This window comes from Gigantopelta aegis, chromosome 15, assembly GCF_016097555.1.
Source record: "Gigantopelta aegis isolate Gae_Host chromosome 15, Gae_host_genome, whole genome shotgun sequence".
Taxonomy (NCBI): domain Eukaryota; kingdom Metazoa; phylum Mollusca; class Gastropoda; order Neomphalida; family Peltospiridae; genus Gigantopelta; species Gigantopelta aegis.
Window position 1 is genome coordinate 18,702,746 of NC_054713.1, and position 20,331 is coordinate 18,723,076.

The 20,331-nt window shown below is 40.0% G+C and overlaps 1 protein-coding gene across 1 annotated transcript in view; it reads right to left on the reverse strand.

Moving 5' to 3' along the window:
* Positions 1-2,483, reverse strand: part of LOC121389698 (chloride transport protein 6-like) — a 55,152-nt gene extending 52,669 nt beyond the window's left edge. The window contains exon 1 of the mRNA XM_041521349.1: positions 2,478-2,483. Within this exon, the coding sequence (XP_041377283.1) occupies positions 2,478-2,483 (6 nt within the window). The remainder of the gene's footprint in view (positions 1-2,477) is intronic.
* Between the last annotated feature and the right edge of the window lie 17,848 nt (positions 2,484-20,331).

Here is a 20,331-nt window from a genome sequence, read left to right on the forward strand (position 1 = left end):
TAAAGTTTAAATTGGGGAAATGATATATTAAGGTAAATACAAGTAATCCACGTAAATGCAAAACGAATGCATTGTAAAGATAAGATAGCGGTAAATATAGCGTAACTACAGGTAGATATTGACAAATACCCTAGTAACCAGAGGTATAGCCTAAAACAGTGTCAAACATGTAGTATAGGTAATCAGGTAGATATTGATCAATACGGGTAAACCACAGGCACAGTGACAGGTAAATACAGGAAAATACATAATAATAATGGTACAGAGAATAGACGGAGGGTTAAAAACAGGGTAGGTATAGTAATCAAAGGTAGATATTGTAAAAATACAGTAAATCAGGAAAAAAGTAATTAATAATAATGGTAAACAGAGATAGGAGACAGGTTAAAAACAGGGTAGGTATAGGTAATACAGGTCAGATATTGATCAATACTGGTAGAGTTAGGTTTACGGAAAATAAAGTTCTAGGCAGATAAACTACTGGAAGATATTGATACATTCTAGTAAATAAAGATAGACAGGTAAATGTGATACATACAGGTAGATATATAGGTAAATACTGGTAAATAAAGGTAGAACGGGTTTTTTTTAACAACACCCCTAGAGCACACTAATTTATTAATCATCGGCTATTGAATGTCAAACATATGATAATTTTGACATATAGTCTTAGAGAAGAAACCCGCTACATTTTTCCGTTAGTAGCAAGGGATCTTTTATATACACCATCCCACAGACAGGATAGCACATACCACGGCCATCGATATACCAGTCGTGGTGCGCTGGCTGGAACGAGAAATAGCCCAATGGGCCCACCGACGGGGATCGATCTCAAACCGACCGCGCATCAAGTAAGCGCTTTACCACTGGGATACGTCCTGCCCCAGTAAAGGTCGAGACAGGTAGGTACAGGTAAAGACAGGTAGATACAGGTAAAGACAGGTAGGTCTGGCCAGGTTGACAGGTAACACGGGCGTTCTGACATATCCCAGACAACAGATTAACCCATCTTTAAAACCTAATTAGACCAGAGTATGGAAATCCGTAATGCGATATCCAAGCAATTGTGGCTGTTAGGGGATATCGTGTATTTATTTTGTTCAAAAACGTCCTGCCAGCGACCTATACAATTAATTTTTTTATGCCTCGATGTACCAAAGATGTACCATGTCGGGGGGTGCGGGGGGTGTGGGGGTCTGTACTCTTTGGTGGCAGAGAGAAAATTAGGTTTGACTACCAGTTCAGACGGAGTAGTGATAAGAAATCAAAGTTCTAGATGCAATAATAGGCTCACTGGTTCCAGATAATATATAGATTATTCTATATTTTTTTTTTTTTTTTTTTTTTTTTTCTTATTATTATTATTACCTTTTTTTTTTTTCTTTTTTTATTCTTTTTTTTTGGGGGGGGAGGGGTTCGTGATATGTATTGTTTTGGACGGTTTTTCGGGGGTTTTTTTTTATTCAATACCATTACTGCAAAACAAGCTATATACGGTTGATAAAGGTCCTCTAGTCCATTTTTAACATGGATTATTAAAACTAATAGGGTGTTGTCCGTGGCAGGCCCATCGGTCTACAGGCTGGTGGGTTACTGGTTTCGGATTCCCAGGTCGAGGGCATGGGATTTTTAATCCAGATACCGACTCCAAACCCCGAGTGAAGTTCTCCGCAAGGCTCAATGGGTAGGTGTAAACCACTTGCACCGACCAGTGATCCATAAAAATGGTTCAACAAAGGCCATGGTTTGTGCTATCCTGCCTGTGGGAAGTGCAAATAAAAGATCCCTTGCTGCCCAATCGGAAGAGTAGCCCATGTAGTGGCGACAGCGGTTTTTCCTCTCAAAATCTGTGTGGTCCTTAACCATATGTCTGAGCCCAATAACCGTAAAAAAAAATGTTTTGAGTGCGTCAGTTAAATAAAACATTATTTCTGGTCTTTAATATGGCTGTGTTGTCCATTGATGGAAGCAGTACATGGTGAAAAGGTTTAACGCTAGCTCTATATGGGCTCGAATATCTCCCTTTTTTTCGCCCGGAGTTCGAAGATTTGCACATTTTTCATACAACATGCTTGAAGGCCATTTTATGTATGTAGGGTATCCTTTTTTATACTTTAGTGTTTTGTTATCGCAAGGAAGACCCTATATAGACGATATGAGAGGTTGTTGGGGAGGGGGGGGGGGGAGGGGGGGGGGAGTTTCTGGTTTGGTTGGATTGGTGGATTGTTTGTGTCGTGTTTGGTTTTCTTTGATAATTTTTTTTTTAACTACTTTTATTTCAGAGCAAAGATATAAGTTTACCTTTAAAACTGAGACCAAATTCCTTTTGATCACCCCGGGTAAGTATCATTCTGCACACATATACCGCTGTTAATAAAAAGAACAGCAAGAACAAAGCAAAATGTTGTCTATATTTTACCAACACCAAACAGAAACACAGCTACAGTGTAAAAGCATTTAGTAATAAACTCTTATACCTCCATACTATCAGTTTCAATTGTCGTCACCTGTTAAACATGACCGTCGCCATCTTCTATGTCAGAGCTTCAGGGTACAAACTCTGATGAAAATGTTTAGCGAGTTTCGACCATTTGCTTTACTGTAAATGCCCCCAGAAATGAAACAAACTACAAAGACAATCGGGCTGGTTTTTTTTCGTTCACAACATACATTCATCTAGTATATACGTATTTCCGTGCGTATTTCCAATTAAGGTTCAAGCACGCTGTCCTGGGCACACATCTCAGCTACCTGGGCTGTGTGTCCAGGACAGTGAGTTAGTTGTTAGTGAGAGAGACGTCGGTGTAGTGGCCTTACACCTACCCACTGCGTCTGTTAAAATTCGCTCTCTGGGTTGGAGCTGGTACCGGGCTGCGAACCCTGTACCTACCAGCAACAACGTAACAGATGAGACGTTCAACTCAGAAACTTGCCGATTACTGACTGATTGTCAAGCGATCAGTATAAATAAAACGAATTGACCAACTCTTCTACACTAATCTCCAAAACTATATGTAGCTCCCTATTTTAGTTGTTAGAGGATCGTTCAAAATTGCGCTCATTTTCCTTCACAAAAATGTGCACCCATTCTCTTTGGCTTAATCCTACGGGACTTTCCAAATTCCATAGCACCATATCACCCTCCGCCTGTTAACGGCTCCGGTCAGACTGCTGGTGCTCCCTTGCACCAGCCAGTGCTGGCGGTCTCCCCTCTAATCCACCCCACCCCTTTCCTGTCCTGGACAGAGGAGCCGGCCAAGGCTGGCACCTGTGCCCAGGGCAGGCGTGCGCTACAACAGCTTGTTCTGAATGTGCACGTTAAACACTCTGACCTGACCTGACCTGACCTGACCTCTTCTAAACCGGCCTCGGTGGTGTAGTGGTTTAATCGGACTTACGGTTGGCAGGTATTGGGTTCGCATCTTGGTATCGGCTCCCATCAGAGCAAGTTTATCGACGAGTCATTCGGTATGTTTCCGACGGTAAAACCGACTTCTCTCCCACTAACCACTGTCCCACTATTCTGGACTGAATCTAGGCACGACAGTAAGTACAAATACAAATGAAATGATTTCCCAAATGGTATATACAGTGAAATGTGCTATTTTCGTGGGCTTACATCTTCGTGGTTATGCTAAACAAATACATTTCGCTGGTAACTTATATTCGTGGGTCGAAATGTTGGTATCATAAATTCGAATTGCTAGTCCACGCATTACACGAAATTTAACCACCACGAACACCTGTGATTTAACAATATGAGGATGTATCATCGGATCGACTGCTTTTGTCAGTAGTTAGCGGGTTTATATCTAATCTTAAAGAGACAGACCCTAGTTTTTAAACACTAAAGCATATTTTTCACCTAGACCTTAGTTTCAACCCGTAAAATGGACACTAAGTTTGGTTAATTTACAAACATGTAACAAATCTGGACACAACAGAGTGAAACAAGAGTCTGTGACGTTGAAATACCCTTACAAATAGAAGAGAAAAAAACAACGAGACTCCATACTCATTACTTCTGAGACGCACGTGCGTTTTTAAAAATATGAAAAATGCATTTTGTGGTATGAGAAACACCTGGGTGACCAAAAAAAATTCGGTTGCACGGAGATGGATAATCTAAACAATAAAATATAAGTAATGTTTGATTTCAGTGATCATAAATGGATCTAATAGTGAACAATATGACTTAGTGTTTAAAAACTAGGCTCTGTCCCTTTAAAATACTATTACATGGATATACTTACATGACTAACTGCGAGTTGGTAGATGCAGTGACTGGAAAAAAAAGTCACAGGAAAGAAAGACATAGAGAAAATGTCACAATTTAGTATAGACAAAAAAATCACAGGAAAAAAGTCACAATTTTTATACTAGTATATCAAAATGTATGAGTTCTCAGATTATTGAATTAAAGAAAGTGGCATGATAGTTCAGCTTATTGATTAGGGTGAATTTGCTGAGTTTTTTTTTTTTTTCCTGTGTCATTTAGGCTTGATTAAAGGAAGAGTTTTCATATTGTGCAGGAGTGGAGCCTGGGTACAGTTTAGTGATTAGGGGCTTCCTATTGTAAATTATTTATATTGGGAATGGCTTCAAGATACCAGCATATAAAATGTCTCAGGTTAAAATATGTTTCACTATATATTCTCCAACTTGCTATGGTATCAAAAGCATCTTTAGAATGGAAATTATGTATAGCAATAAGGGCGGTAATAAGATCTGTTATGAGGGGTTCATTTATACCAAACATTGAAAATAAAGAACATTGTCAAAATCTCAGTGACAAAATCTTTCATTTCCTAATATGTTGTTTTCTATTCAAAGTTGTGACTTTTTTTCCTGTGACTTTTTTTCCTGTGTTTTTTTTTTCTGTGACGTTTTTTCCTAGATTCAGTAGAAGCGTGGCTTGTGTGCGCACTATGGGCAATTGTTGTGGCAAATATCCATCGTTTAGGTCTTTAAACATCGGTAGTGAGAGTTATAGAAATTTGGGGCAGATTTGAATCATTTCGGAGAAAGGGCGCTCAAACAACTAAACAGCAGAATCGTCAAGTTCGTGAGTTGGGCAACTCAGTATGTAGAAACCACTGTCGCATAGTTACCTGTAAACTTTAAAGGGATATTCCTGAGTTTGCTGCAATGTTTAAGATGTTAACGACTAACAGAGACTTTTTAACGATTGTAATTACATATCAGATATATTTTTCTACATAAAATATTAGTGGCTGTATATTAAACGTATTTCTGGTCGTTCTAATATTTGTACTAGGTTAAATTTCATTTTATTTCCTAAAAAAGATGTTTTCGTACGTACGAAATTATTTGAAGACAAACTCCAGTTTGGGCTTCTTACAAATACTGAGAGGACCAGAAACACATAGAATATACAGACACTGATATTCTAAACAAGAAAATATATTTAATATGTAAGTTTAATCGTAGAAATATTTTATTAGTCGGAAACATCTTACAATGCAGCAAACTCGGGAATGTCCCTTTAAAACAAAAGCTAAAGCAAGCGGGGCCCCAAACTCAAAACACGTGAATATTTTTAATATTAAAGTCGCTGACTCTAGTTTTTAGGTAGTGTTTTTGCTTTGTTTTGCTCTCTCTCTCTCTCTCTCTCTCTCTCTCTCTCTCTCTCTCTCTCTCTCTCCTCTCTCCTCCTCTCTCTCTCTCTCTCTCTGTCTCTGTCTGTCTGTCTGTCTGTCTGTCTTCTCTCTCTCCCTCCTCTCTCTCTCTCCTCTCGCTCTCTCTCCTCCTCTCATCTCCTCCCTCCCTCCTCCCCTCTCGCTCCTTTGGCTCCTCTCGCTCCCCCGCGATCTCTCTCTCCCTCTCTCCGATCTCCTTCTCGGGCCCTCCACCTCCTCTCTCTCTCCCGTCCCTCTCTCTCTCTCTCTGTGTGTGTGGTGTGTGTGTGTGTGTGTGTGTGTGTGTGTGTGTGTGTGTGTTTACTCACTCTCTCATCGTTATTTTATACAATACTTAAACAGCTATGCTTTAACTGGCAATTTTGTTAATTCGTATGTATGTCTGGTTGTTCTGGTGTTTGTAATAGCTCAAAATTGCGGGGGAAAAAAAGTATGGCCCTCTGAAATTAGGTTCATCTGTTTTCATAATATTCCCGATTGTCTGTCTTTAACAGAGTTGATCCATTGTATTGTCGTATCTTTTTCTCCATTGGACGGGAGGGGGTGTTGCGTGTAATATTTGCCTCGAGGAATAGTCTGTACCGTTATCTGCGGTTATATTGTGTAAGGGAGGCCTTCGAATCTCTCGACAAGATCGCGCTGATAAACCCTGACGTGACAGATTAAGCTTCACAGATCAGATAACTTAGATACAAGACACGACACTTCAAAATAAGGATACATTATTCACCTGACAGTCCATCTATTTGTAATATTTACTTTCTGTGTATACGTCTCTCTGATACATCTTAATTATTAATGTCGGCAGTGACAAGTTAAATATAAATGCAGAATTACTCCCCAGATTAGATGACTTCCCGAAAATTAAATATCACGTCTGTAAAAAAAAAACCCAGATTGTCGTCTGCAAGAAAAAGATTGTCGTCTGCAAAACGATTGTCGTCTGTCTGGTGATTCACGTCTGCCCCTTTCGTCTGCTTGAGTTGCTAAGGCAACAGACGATTGGCGTGGCCGAAGTTGATGAGTTTTCTGGGACTTGAAAGACGTCAAGGTCAAAGTTCAAGAGACCGTTTAATTGAACAGGGACTTGCGAAATGTTGCAAGTATGTGACAGAATGACGTCGTGGGCCGTTGCCTGGAAAAACAGATGAAGTGCTGTGGAGTGAAAGAAAGATTGCCGGATATAGCACGTGCTTGCGAGTGGGTAGATATTTGTAGATTTGGGTAAAGTGTACTGTCATATATACGGGTGGATTAGGCGTTTTATGCAGCCTGAAGATAAAACACGACTCTTCTGAAAGCTCAGAAGTAATAGATTTTGGTCGTCTGTTATTTTATGCGGGTGCGTTAAAGGTCATGGTAAGTGGTGTTCTGTTTGAGAGACAAACGAAAGGAGCGGACTGTTTATTAATTTTAAACTACGGCTATTTGGTGTCTAATGTAGTTATTGTGACGCTTGGGGTGGAGAGAGAGAGAGAGAGAGAGAGAGAGAGAGAGAGAGAGAGAGAGAGAGAGAGAGAGAGAGAGAGGGAGAGAGAGAGAGAGAGAGAGAGAGGCAGAGAGAGAGAGGCAGAAAAGAAGAGAGAGAGAGAGAGAGAGAGAGAGAGAGAGAGAGAGAGAGAGAGAGAGAGAGTGTGTGTGTGTATGAGGGAGACAATGAAAGAGAAAGGGGGACGAGAAGACGACTTGCTACCACTACAACACCCCGACCCCCACTCCCACCCAACCCCCACACTCAAGGACGCAAATTACGGGGTTTTTTTTTTGGTCGAACTCTAAATGAATAAATATAAAAATTTGTCTGGTTTCTCCTGGTGTCTCTCCCCTACAATAGACACTTTGCCCACTGAATTAAAGATATGAGATTGTGTGCCCCCCCCCCCCCCCCCCCCCCCCCCCTGGTGTCGTTCCTACGTGCCTGTACATAACATAGTACGTGTACCAGTCGTGGAGCATTGATTTGCACAGATATAATAAAACATTATCGGCAGTGGGAATTGTGTTGGTCTTGTAACCGTTACCGTAACCGTTCGTTCACCTTCTCACTCGTCGCATACCAAGTGGCGGGACATATCGCAGTGGTACAGCGTTCGCTTGATGCGCGGTCGGCCTGGGATCGATCCCCTTCGGTGGGCCCATTGGGCTCTTTCTCGTTCCAGCCAGTGTACTACGACTGGTATATCAAAGGCCGTGGTATGTGTTATCCTGTCTGTGGGATGGTGCATATAAAAGATCCCTTGCTGCTAATCGAAAAGAGTAGTCCATGATGTGGCGGGTTTCCTCTCTCAATATCTGTGTGGTCCTTAACCATATGTCCGACGCCATATAACCGTAAATAAAATGTCTTTCCTTTCCTTTCTTCGTCGCATACCTATATGCTATACCATACACGTGACGTCGCGTCCAACTTATACAGACGTTACGTCATTTTATTTGATCTCAAACTCCGGCGGGCGCGGGCCGGAACGTGACACCGGGCCGGTTGTGTCCCGGACTGCATTCACGGGCTATTTCTACCATAAAAGTCATCATTTAATGCCAAACAGTGGGTATGCACCCGGTAGCCCTGAAACCACTTAACGTTGATGTTGATTTTAACACGTGATGGGCCGGCGCTTCAAACGTAGGCCCAGTGGCAGTCCTCTGCCTAATCTCGGTGTATTCAGACTTGTTAATTGCTTTACGCGATAACGGTTATAGACGCACACGCGGCAATATTTCGATTGGATTAGGAAGGTGGACTATGAGTCGTAAAATTACAATTGTAATACAACATCAATGTCGGCGTGTTTGGACCTCCGTTTGGATATAGACCAAAAAAAATAAGCACCGCAGATTGTTAGCGATTGTACTTGTCAGGTTTGCATGAGGATCGAGGGATCGGGGGATCGAACCCCACTACCAAATTGTCTTCTTTTTTCTCAATACATTTCCGGGGGAACATGACTCGATCCCCCTATATACAGTCTAGACCCCCCCCCCCCCCTCACTTATCTCCCCCCCCCCCCCCCCCCCCCCCCCCCCAGCCAACTGACATTCCTGCACACGCACCTGCAATGGTTGGATTCGGCCAACTAATGCCAGTGAAAAACAGCATGACCCAATCAAATAATTCGTTTCAGACACAATCACGAATATTAAAGGGACATTCCGAGTTTTCTGCATTGTAAAATATTTCTACGATTAAACTTACATTCTGTATTAAATATATGTTCTTGTTTAGAATATCAGTGTCTGTATATTCAATGTGTTTCTGGTCGTCTTAATATTTGTAAGAAGCCCAATCTGGATTTTATATTCAAACAATGTCGTACGTACGAAAAAATATATATTTTAGGAAATAAAATGAAATTTAACCTAGTACAAATATTAGAACGATCAATATACAGCCACTAATATTTTATGCAGAAAAATGTATTTGATATGTAATTACAATCGTTAAAAAGTCTCTGTTAGTCGATAACATCTTAAAAATTGTAGCAAACTCAGGAATGTCCCTTTAATGTATGTAATATCAAGCGTGACATTCCAAGTACGATTGAGTAAGTCCTTTTTCTTCTTTTCTTTTTTTTGTGTGCTAGTGGTTTAAGCACAGCATTCCAGTAAAGATTCATTATGCCAAAGTCTGTGTGATCGAATCTAAGCCTAGTCACTAGCACGTGGTGTCTAAAAGTGTAGTTATATTTACATAATGCAAATTCAGTTCTAGTTGGATACAATCATTTCTGTACGTAAAAGCCCTTCACAGTCAGCTGACATAAAAAATAACCTAATCAGAAGGTTTTACCGGATAATTTGGGTTGTTTTACGCACGTGAGGGGTTTATATTTAATTAAAAAAATTATTACTACCCACGTAATCAGTTTCTATGCATATGTGTATGGTTTATTTCGTTTATTATATCCGTGTATTGATTTGTCATGCATAAATGTTTTTTTAGATAGTGCTAAAGCGCTTCCCGCCATTATCAGATATTGTAAATATGTACATGTATTTATTATAATTTGCTGTTTTTATTATAAAGCTTATAAGTTGTATAACTTAAAGCAATAAAAAAAAAACACTTAAACTTTAACTTTATTCATCCGGCTACACATTCACCACATTCAATACGTTAACGATATATTTTGTTTTATAATTATATAAGACACAAGGCCGTTTTAACAGTGTACCAGTTCTGGACCCATATTCACAAAATATCGTAAGCCTAGTTTTACACGTAAACGTAAATCTACGACTGAAGAGCTATTCACGAAACAACGAAAACGTAAGTTACGTGTAAAGTTGGACGTAAATATAAGAGTGCCTCAGGTTGCAACTAACGCTGCACGTAAGTTGTGTACATATAATAAATCAAGAACGATCGCCGTTATTTAATATTATTTACGGAAACTAGCAGCATTTCCAATAAATGAAGCAGTTTGCTATGGCGAACGCCCACGGACAGAACATATTTTTGTTCGTGATCGAACGGATGTTTTCGACTTGGCCAATTTCTCCTGAGTTATCTTTTCCTTTTTAAGAAATGTCCTCAAGTTCGTACCAAAACGCGGATCCCCACCAATACCAAAATGCCATGGTTCACTGTTCGCAATGTTATTGTTAGCAGACGACAAACAAAATTGCGTTTTGCGCATTTGTTATTTACCCGGTAGCCATCGTTTCTAATGTGTTTTTATTAATTACTCCAGTGAGAATGTTAAATCGTAGATTTACGTCCAACTAAGTTACGTTTACATTTACGACCATCTTTGAGAATAAGGTGCTTCTTGCACGTAAACGTAAATCTACGGCACACGTAAGTGCTAGTCGTAGACGTAAATTTACACTTTTTTGTGAATATGGGCCCTGGGGTCTATTTCACGTCGGCAACTAGCAGTTATACCAGTCATACATTTACAAGTGTTTAGCATCTATTTCACGCAGAAAATTACATCATTATAGAAGATGGTACCGGCCTCGGTGGCGTCGTGGCAGGCCATCGGTCTACAGGTTGGTAGGTACTGGGTTCGGATCCCAGTCGAGGCATGGGATTTTTAATCCAGATACCGACTCCAAACCCTGAGTGAGTGCTCCGCAGGGTTCAATGGGTAGGTGTAGGCTAAACCACTTGCACCGACCAGTGATCCATAACTGGTTCAACAAAGGCCATGGGTTGTGCTATCCTGCCTGTGGGAAGCGCAAATAAAAGATCCCTTGCTGCCTGTCGTAAAAAGAGTAGCCTATGTGGCGACAGCGGGTTTCCTCTAAAACAGTGTAAGAATGACCATATGTTTGACGTCCAATAGCCGATGATAAGATAAAAAAATCAATGTGCTCTAGTGGCGTCGTTAAATAAAACAAACTTTACTTTACTTTTTATAGAAGATGGGAAATTTTAAGGACAAATGTAAATGACATGCGTGTACTTTTAGCTGTATTTGTTGTACTATAATAGTAATTTACAAAATGTGGTTTAGTCGTAGATTTACGTTTACGTGCAAAACTAGGCTTACGATGTTTTGTGAAATTTGGCCCTGATCCTTATGGACATTAGAAATAGAAGAAAAAAACAAAGTTCATTGAATGGCATTAGTACAAAGAAACACTCACATCGGAATTAAAAAGAATTACAGGAATTTCGCCTGTTTGGAATGGTGGACTGTAGCTTAGTAAGAGCTCTTGCCTGAGTTTGATGGGTTGTTGGGTAGTGCTCCACAACTGGTGTAACAAATGCTGTGGTATGTACTATCCTGTCTGTGGTATGGTGCATATAAAAGATCCTTTGCTGCCAATCGAAAAGAGTAGCCTATAAAGTGGCGACAGCGGGTTTCCTCTCTCAATATCTCTGTGGTCCTTAACCATATGTCTGACGCCATATAACCGTAAATAAAATGTGTTGAGTGCGTCGTTAAATAAAACACTTCCTTCCTTCCTTCCTTCATTACGGCATGAGTTCACTCTATATATACACTCCAAGTAAACGTTCGCCAAATATTTTGTCTAACATAACACATTTTTGTAAATCTGACGCCACAAGTATTTAGCTTGACCCTTTTCGAGTGTATTCATTATACTAAACTTGCATGTTAATGACTGGTACAGACACAATAAGACGAAACCCGACACAACTATCCGACACCGACTGGCTGTCGTTTGGACAGGAGTATCGGGTTTCTTCTTGCAGCGCATGTACTAGTATTCCTAGATACAAGTTTATATGTTATAAGTGAAGTCCAAATATATCAAACTAATGCTAGGCTAAAACTATTAACTGTCACGACGAAGTTTGTCAACCCGACGGTTGCGTTGTCATTTCCCAACTCCAGACTTTTCGATCGTAGGAGTTGTATACGAGGAGAATCGAGTTGTAAGAGCGCTCAGACTAGCAAATGGGCAGTCGTAGAAGTCGTGAGATCGACCAGTCGGCCAACTCCGTTGTGACAGGTGGTAGTCTGACCCTAGCATAACGGTCTGTGGCACCAAATTAAAAAAAGATGCCATGATTATTTATATAGAAAGAAAGAAAAAAATGTTTTATTTAACGACGCGTTCAACACATTTTATTTACGGTTATATGGCGTCAGACATATGGTTAAGGACCACACATATATTGAGAGAGGAAACCCGCTGTTGCCACTTCATGGGCTACTCTTTTCGATTAGCAGCAAGGGATCTTTTATATGCATCATCCCACAGACAGGGTAGCACATACCACGGCCTTTGATGTACCAGTTGTGGTGCACTGGATAGAATTACAAATAGCCCAATGGGCCCACTGACGAGGATCGATCCCACACCGACCGCGCTTTACCACTGGGCTACGCCTTGCTCCCATTTTAGAAAGAAAGAAATGTTTTATTTAACGAGGCACTCAACACATTTTATTTACGGCTATATTGTGTCAGACATATGGTTAAGGACCACACATTTTGAGAGGAAACCCGCTGTCGCCACTATATGGGCTACTCTTTCCGATTAGCAGCAAGGGATCTTTTATTTGCGCTTCCCACAAGCTGGATAGCACAAACCATGGCCTTTGTTGAACCAGTTATGGATCACTGGTCGGTGCAAGTGGTTTACACCTACCCATTGAGCCTTGCGGAGTACTCACTCAGGGTTTGGAGCCGGTATCTGGATTAAAAATCCCATGCCTCGATTGGGATTCGAACCCAGTACCTACCAGCCTGTAGACCGATGGCCCAACCACTACGCCACCGAGGCCGGTTCCATTTTAGATCGAGGACATAACGATCCTTTGAGTGTCGGAAATTCCAAACTTGACAATATTTAGCACTAAATGCACTCTAACTCAGTATTCTCTGGGGCATGACATAGCCCAGTGGTAAAGCGCTCGTCTGATGCGCGGTGGGTATGGGATCGATCCATGTTGGGGGTTTCTTTGGGCTAGTTCTCGTTTCAGTCAGTGCATCATGTCTGGTATATTAAAGGCTGTGGCACGTGTTATGCTGTATGTGGAATAGTGCATATCAAAGGTCTCATGCTATTAATGGACAAATGTAGCGGGTTTCCTCTCTAAGACTAAATATGTCAAAATTACCAAATGTTTGACATCCAATAGCCGATGATTAATAATTCAATGTGCTCTAGTGTTGTTGTTAAACAAAATACATTTTAACTGTATTATTACTTATAAAAATAATTCGGCTTGAGGACACTCGACCTAACTGTTATGATTTTGAACACGTCATCGGTTTGATATTACTTCGCCTCACTGGTACGAATAAACCCAAACTGACTTCCATTCTTCTATCTATCCTCCACGAAAGATAGGATAGGTGTCTTCGGATAATAGATCAGTTATCAAATTACCTTTGAATCGTGACACAAGCGACACCGCCCTAGCGTTTGATTGTGCAATTGTTGGAAAGGCAGATAACTCCAGTGCCTTCTCCATGATTAACATACCGGTGTTGATCGCTTGCCTCGGTATGTTAGAAGGCCCGGGTTTTATAATCTTCTGAGTAAATAAGAAGAAATTCACTATTAAGCTGCGTCATTTTGGTTTCTCTGAATCTCGGGAATTTAGCTAGCATCAAAGCGCTTTTGCTGGCTGCTCTATCCACCATCGTCTATAGATAACCGTTGAAATGGAGACATCAAACAGATCCAACCTGGATTGCCGACAAAACTAGGTAGTGGGAAGCAAAATAATTTATAATTTAAAGACATGCCAGCGCATTTTAATCAGGGGATATTTTAGGTGTAAAACTTAGATAATTAGGACGATGTTTTTGAGGTAGAATGTGAATTCAAGATAGGGTCTCACTTAGTTTACGCGATTTTGATTTTATTACCCTCCTGGTGAAGATATAGCGGTGTCGTACAAATTTCGTACGCACCACCAGGTGCGTATTACAAACTGTGTTTTGATTTGTCAACAGGGAACAGAGTTAATTTCGATTGGTTGGACAGCGACCTTATTAGCATAACGGGACTATTTTTTTCATTCATAATTAATGTCAAGGTCAGTAACATCCACAACTTTTACTACAAATGTCATTCATTAAAAGTTGATGTAAACTGGACCGCGCGAGAAATATTTTTAAATAAAAAATAAAAATAAAAGAATGAATAGAACAATAATTAAACATATTCATTTTATTTATTATGTGGATTTTGGTCTACAAATTGTTATTGTCAGTTGTGATTTGTGAATTCATCATTATTAAGGTCTACGACATTTTTTGGACCCTTGTTTTAGCTTCGTACACACTAAATTAAACATATCCAACGTTAATTTTTTTTCATATGATATATTTGACAAAAGGTAGTTTTTTATTTTTTAAAACTTAATTTAATATTTTTTGTAGAATTATGAAAAAGTAAAATATACCGCCCTGTAAACAGCGTTGTTTGCTTGTTGTAGAAATTTAACAGGGGTCAAGGTTAGTAGACCAGTTTTTATTTTAATGTGGCGATGCATTGTAATAATATAGCTAATTTTGAATTTGAATGACGTCAGAATTCCAATGACATCATTTTGCACCTCCTTACAATAACCACAAACTGGGTACATGACGTTTCCGTTTTAAGAATGCTGGAAAAAACATTACTGAAGTACCTGAATGTGTTAGAAGAAAATTCTGTGATTGAAAAGTTGTACATTTTACGAAATATGGATTTCAAGTGAAATTACGGTAAGATATGCTATATTTATTATGTACAAAGAAAGCCAAAAGAAGGGAGCGAAAAGTGACTGTCGTCGACCTTAAAGTTATCACTTTAGTTTTCCCGTGAACTCAGCTGCTTTTGCAAGCTACACGTTTTTAACTGCAAAAACACTTGTTATTCTCTTATTGGTTGGATTTTTGGTCAACAAATTGTTATTGTCAGTTGTGATTTGTGAATTCATCATAACCAGTGCCAGTGGGGTAAGGGGAACATTTGTTTCTTGGGGGCGTTTTGTTAAAATATGGAATTATGCATTAGTTTTACCCATTTTTCACCCAATATGAAAATAAACATATATTGATGCATGTATCTTACAGCTTTCTTTAAATTAAAAAATGAAACCCGATGGAAATTTATGGGAAAGTAGGCCTACGTCTACACCACTCCCCTGAAAACGTCACTGAGAAGTAGCGGAAGTACAACGAACTATTTCTCAATGCGGCGGTACGTAGTCGTGCACCGGCTAGTTATGCAAATCAACATCCGGTCTTGAAATAGGCTACAAAATTGATTGATTGATTTATTTATTTTTCATAATTTTCGTGATTTAAAAGAGGGTAATAAATAAAATACCACACTCGTTTTCGCTAGATATCATTTTTACGAAAATCGTGAACTTCCCAAACGTATCTGACCTCACTTTCGTTCGGTCAGATACGTTTGGGAAGTTCACTCGTTTCGTAAAAATGATATCTAGCGAAAACGAGTATAGTATTCTATATATACTATGTTATTTGATAGCACTGGTTGAAACGATAAAAATCATTTTTAAAAATAAAAACAAATCTGCAGTTATACTGGTCATACGTTCACACGTGTCTGGCATAATTACGTATGATAGAGATTTTTACAGAAAGAAAAAAAATATACGTATATGTCAAGCTATATTATTTGTACTGTTAATAGTAATAAGAATTGTGGTGTAGTCGTAGCTTTACGTTTACAGGCAAAAACTAGGCTTACGGTGTTTTGTGAAATTGGGCCCTAAAAACTACAATGTGAATGTATTCAGAAAACCGGCCTCGGTGGCGTCGTGGCAGGCCATCGGTCTACAGGCTGGTAGGTACTGGTTTCGGATCCCAGTCGAGGCATGGGATTTTTAATTCAGATACCGACTCCAAACCCTGGGTGAGTGCTCCGCAAGGCTCAATGGGTAGGTGTAAACCACTTGCACCGACCAGTGATCCATAACTGGTTCAACAAAGGCCATGGTTTGTGCTGCCTGCCTGTGGGAAGCGCAAATAAAAGATCCCTTGCTACTAATCGGAAGAGTAGCCTATGTAGTGGCGACAGCGGGTTTCCTCTCAAAATCTGTGTGGTCTTTAACCATATGACTGACGCCATATAACCGTAAATAAAATGTGTTGAGTGCGTCGTTAAATAAAACACTTTTTGTATTCAGATATTTAGTGATTCCAAAAGAGAAACCTCTAAAAAGGAGAGAAAGAAACCCCTACGAAACAATACACAAAAAAGCTCCAATAAAATCCACTGCATTCCAAGCTCAATCCGCAAGTTAACTGGCGTAAACTGGAGGTTAAGTGCTTTGTTCGCAGAAACCCTTTCATCCGAAAGTTAAGTCGATAAGTAAATTCACGTAGGGTTAAAAATAAAACGTCTATTCCATGCTCCACAGGTGCTAGATACTTCTATTATTTCACCTTCGTATTTAGACTTCAGTTCGCATTATTAAAGTTGCATTATCACGTATCCATTCTATAACATGTTTTTCTATTGCAAAATACAAACACAGCATTTGTTATAAAGTTTAATATTAGTTTTGTTGAGAGACACACGCCTATATTAGTTTTGTTAAGAGACACGCGCCTATATTAGTTTTGTTAAGAGACACACGCCTATATTAGTTTTGTTGAGAGACACACGCCTATATTAGTTTTGTTGAGAGACACACGCCTATATTAGTTTTGTTGAGAGAAACACGCCTATATTAGTTTTGTTGAGAGACACACGCCTATATTAGTTTTGTTGAGAGACACACGCCTATATTAGTTTTGTTAAGAGACACACGTCTATAGCCCGATTGCGTGAAAAAGGAACCGATATATTGGCATATAACTCTATAATGAATAAAGTTAAATCTTATATTAAAACATATTACTGAGTTTAAAAAAACACAAAACATTCCTTTTTTACTAAAATGTTCTATGTAAATAAAAAGGTTTAGTTTAAAAAAAAAAAAAAAAATTACCATTAAATTATATAGATTAATATCATTTTTAATACAGGGGTGAAAACAAAATACTAGAACAGCCTTAGATGCATTGCTATCGAAGTAATCGATCCTCGTCGTTGGGCCCATTGGGCAATTTCGCGTTGCAGCCAGTGCACCACGACTGGTATGTCAAAGGCCGTGGTATGTGCTATCCTGTCTGTGTGATGGTGCATATAAAAGATCCCTTGTTGCATTACGAAAAATGTAGCTGATTTCCTCTAATGACAACATTTCAGAATTACCAAATAATTTACATCCAATAGCCGTTGATTAATTAATCAATGTGCTCCAGTGGTGTCGTTAAAGAGCAAACCAGCTAGACTTTTCCACTAGATGTAACGGATCGTTTATATGCACTTTCCCAAAGACAGGACATCACATACCACGGTATTTAATACACCAGTCGAAGAGCATTGGTTAGGAAGAAAAAAACCCAATGTGAATGGGTCCTCCAATGAGTTTGATCCTACGACCAAATCGTATATTCCGCCCCTTTTGACGGACGAAAGGAAGGAAATGTTTTATTTAACGACGCACTCAACACATTTTGTTTACGGTTATAAAGTGTCAGACATATGGTTAATGACCACACAGATATTGAGAGAGGAAACCTGCTGTCGTTACTTCATGGGATACTCTTTTTCGATTAGCGGCAAGGTATATTTTATATGCACCATCCCACAGACAGGATAGCACATACCACGGCTTTTGTTACACCAGTTGTGGAGCACTGGTTGGAACGAGAAATAGCTCAATGAGTCCACCGACGGGGATCGATCCTAGACCTACCGCTTATCAAGCGCACGCTTTACCACTGGGCAACGTCCCGCCCCCTTTTGACGGTTACCGTCAAACTACCTACTCACAAGTCATTATGCTATGTTTAACACAAGTTTAAAAAGTTAGTTTTATTTAACGACACCACTGGAGCACATTGATTAATCAATCATCAGCTATTGAATGTCAAGAATTTGGTAATTCTGACACGTAGTTACCAGAGGAAACCCGCTACATTTATCCTAATGCATCAAGGGATCTTTTATATGCACGTTCCCACAGACAGGATAGCACATACCACGGCCTTTGATCAGTTGTGGTGCACTGATGGAACGAGAAAAATCTAATCAGTTGAATGGATCCACCGAGGTGGTTCGATCCTGCGACGCAAAAGCCTCAAGCGAGCACTCAATTGACAGCTAAATTCAACCCACGACCATTTCATTTCAACTTATTTTCGTGTTTATATCCAATTAAGGTTCAAGCACGCTGTCCTGGACACACACACCTCAGCTGTCTGTGCTGTCTGTCCAGGACAGTGGGTTAGTGGGAGAGAAAAGGGTGTAGTTGCCTTACACCTACCCGTTGTGCCCTTAAGAACTCGCTCTGGGATGGAGCCGGTACGCGGGCTGCGAACCGAGTACCTACCAGCGTTTAGTCCGATGGCTTAACCACTGCGCCACCGAGGCCGATTCAGCCCCACCATGTTTAACACGAAAACGGCTCACCGGTGATGTTATTTGTAACTGATGTAGACGTTGCATACATTAATGATAAAGATTTGTTTTTTTGCAACAAGATTCAAAACAAACACATTGAATACGTCTCTCCGTATGGTATTCGTAATTTATTATATCAAAATTCCACACCACAACTAATGAGCTAGGTACAATGTTTAACTTTAACTATAATTGGCTTAGCATGTGATTTAGATTGTAGAAAACCTATCTAAAATGGAAAACGTATTTTCTATTTTGACCTTCTTGGATACACGATGTGTGCTTTATACGACTGTCCACAATAGCGTAAGACATAGCTGCGCCTCCATTGGTGGAAATTACTATTGTAATCAATCATGTCTTTTTTATCTGAAAAACGGCTACAGGTTTATGAGGCTGTGGGTCAAAGGGCACGACTCAATGTCACACTGTGAACCAAAAGTCATTAATTTAGAGGACGGAAGACACACTTTGGATAGCGTTTAGGGCAAGACACCCCCAATAGGTCAGAGCCAAGGGCAACCCCCTGATGAATCTGAGAGATCCCCATGCTCTGCCCCCGGGTACATCTTGTCACAGTTAATCCCGCTGGACTCGTTCTGAACCGATACCACTGTGCTTTCCATCTTTCAGCGGCCTTAAGACCCTTGATCGGAAAGATAAATATTTTAGTAAATTGACAGCTATAATCTGGAAGGCTTTAGATGGAGGCGCTGTGTACATAAGCTTCTGTTTTGCTCGAGACCTCTCCGGTGTCATGGATTACGGGGAGTTGGTGCCAGACGGTTATGTAACCCATGGCAACCAGATTAACTCTGCACAATAATTCTGTCCAGATCTGAACACACCACACGAAGAACAAATACGAGATCTACAAGTGTAAAATGAGTGAGTGAGTATGTATGAGAGAGAGAGAGAGAGAGAGAGAGAGAGAGAGAGAGAGAGAGAGAGAGAGAGAGAGAGAGAGAATGTGTGTGTGTGTGTGTGTGTGTGTGAGAGAGAGAGAGAGAGAGAGAGAGAGAGAGAGAGAGAGAGAGAGAGAGAGTGTGTGGATGTGTGTGTGTGAGAGAGAGGCAGAGACAGAGACGGACAGACAGACAGACAGACAGAGACACGGAGAGACAGAACAATAGAGACGAACAGTCCATTGTCTTTATAATAAATCGAACACATTTGTATTGAAATAATTTATTCATTGCTTGATACAACAATAATAGTAATAACAACTGTCATTGTAGAAAACCCCTACAAAAACAATCATAATTATGTGGACACGTACGAACATAGAAATGCATTAGCGTTTCCTTTTTCTGCGTTCTTCGATTCTGAATATTCTTTCCTATAAACAAGACAGCACATAACACAGCCTTTGATATGTCAATCCTAAGGCACTGTTTGAGATGGGGAAAACCTAACGACTCCACCGTGTATAGACAACCCCATGCATCTCTCACTAGCGTTCTAGTACAGATGTATATACTAGAATATTATAGGTCCATGAATTGAGTAGTGGGTTATATTCAGCCAGACAGAGCGGGAAAAACTTTCGCTAGACTGGTCCATGCGCTTCACGTTAAAACGAATGACTACACTGGGAATCAGTCAAATTGCGAACGTTGGCGTCGCTCGCTGTTGTTGAACGAAGAGATACGTCTCCCCAACACCGATTTTTATTCATGAACCCCGAATAGCCACAAAATACTATTGAAATATTAATTTAATTTTCATTTATTTTTAATGTACACTGAGTGCTTCAAGATACGTTAGT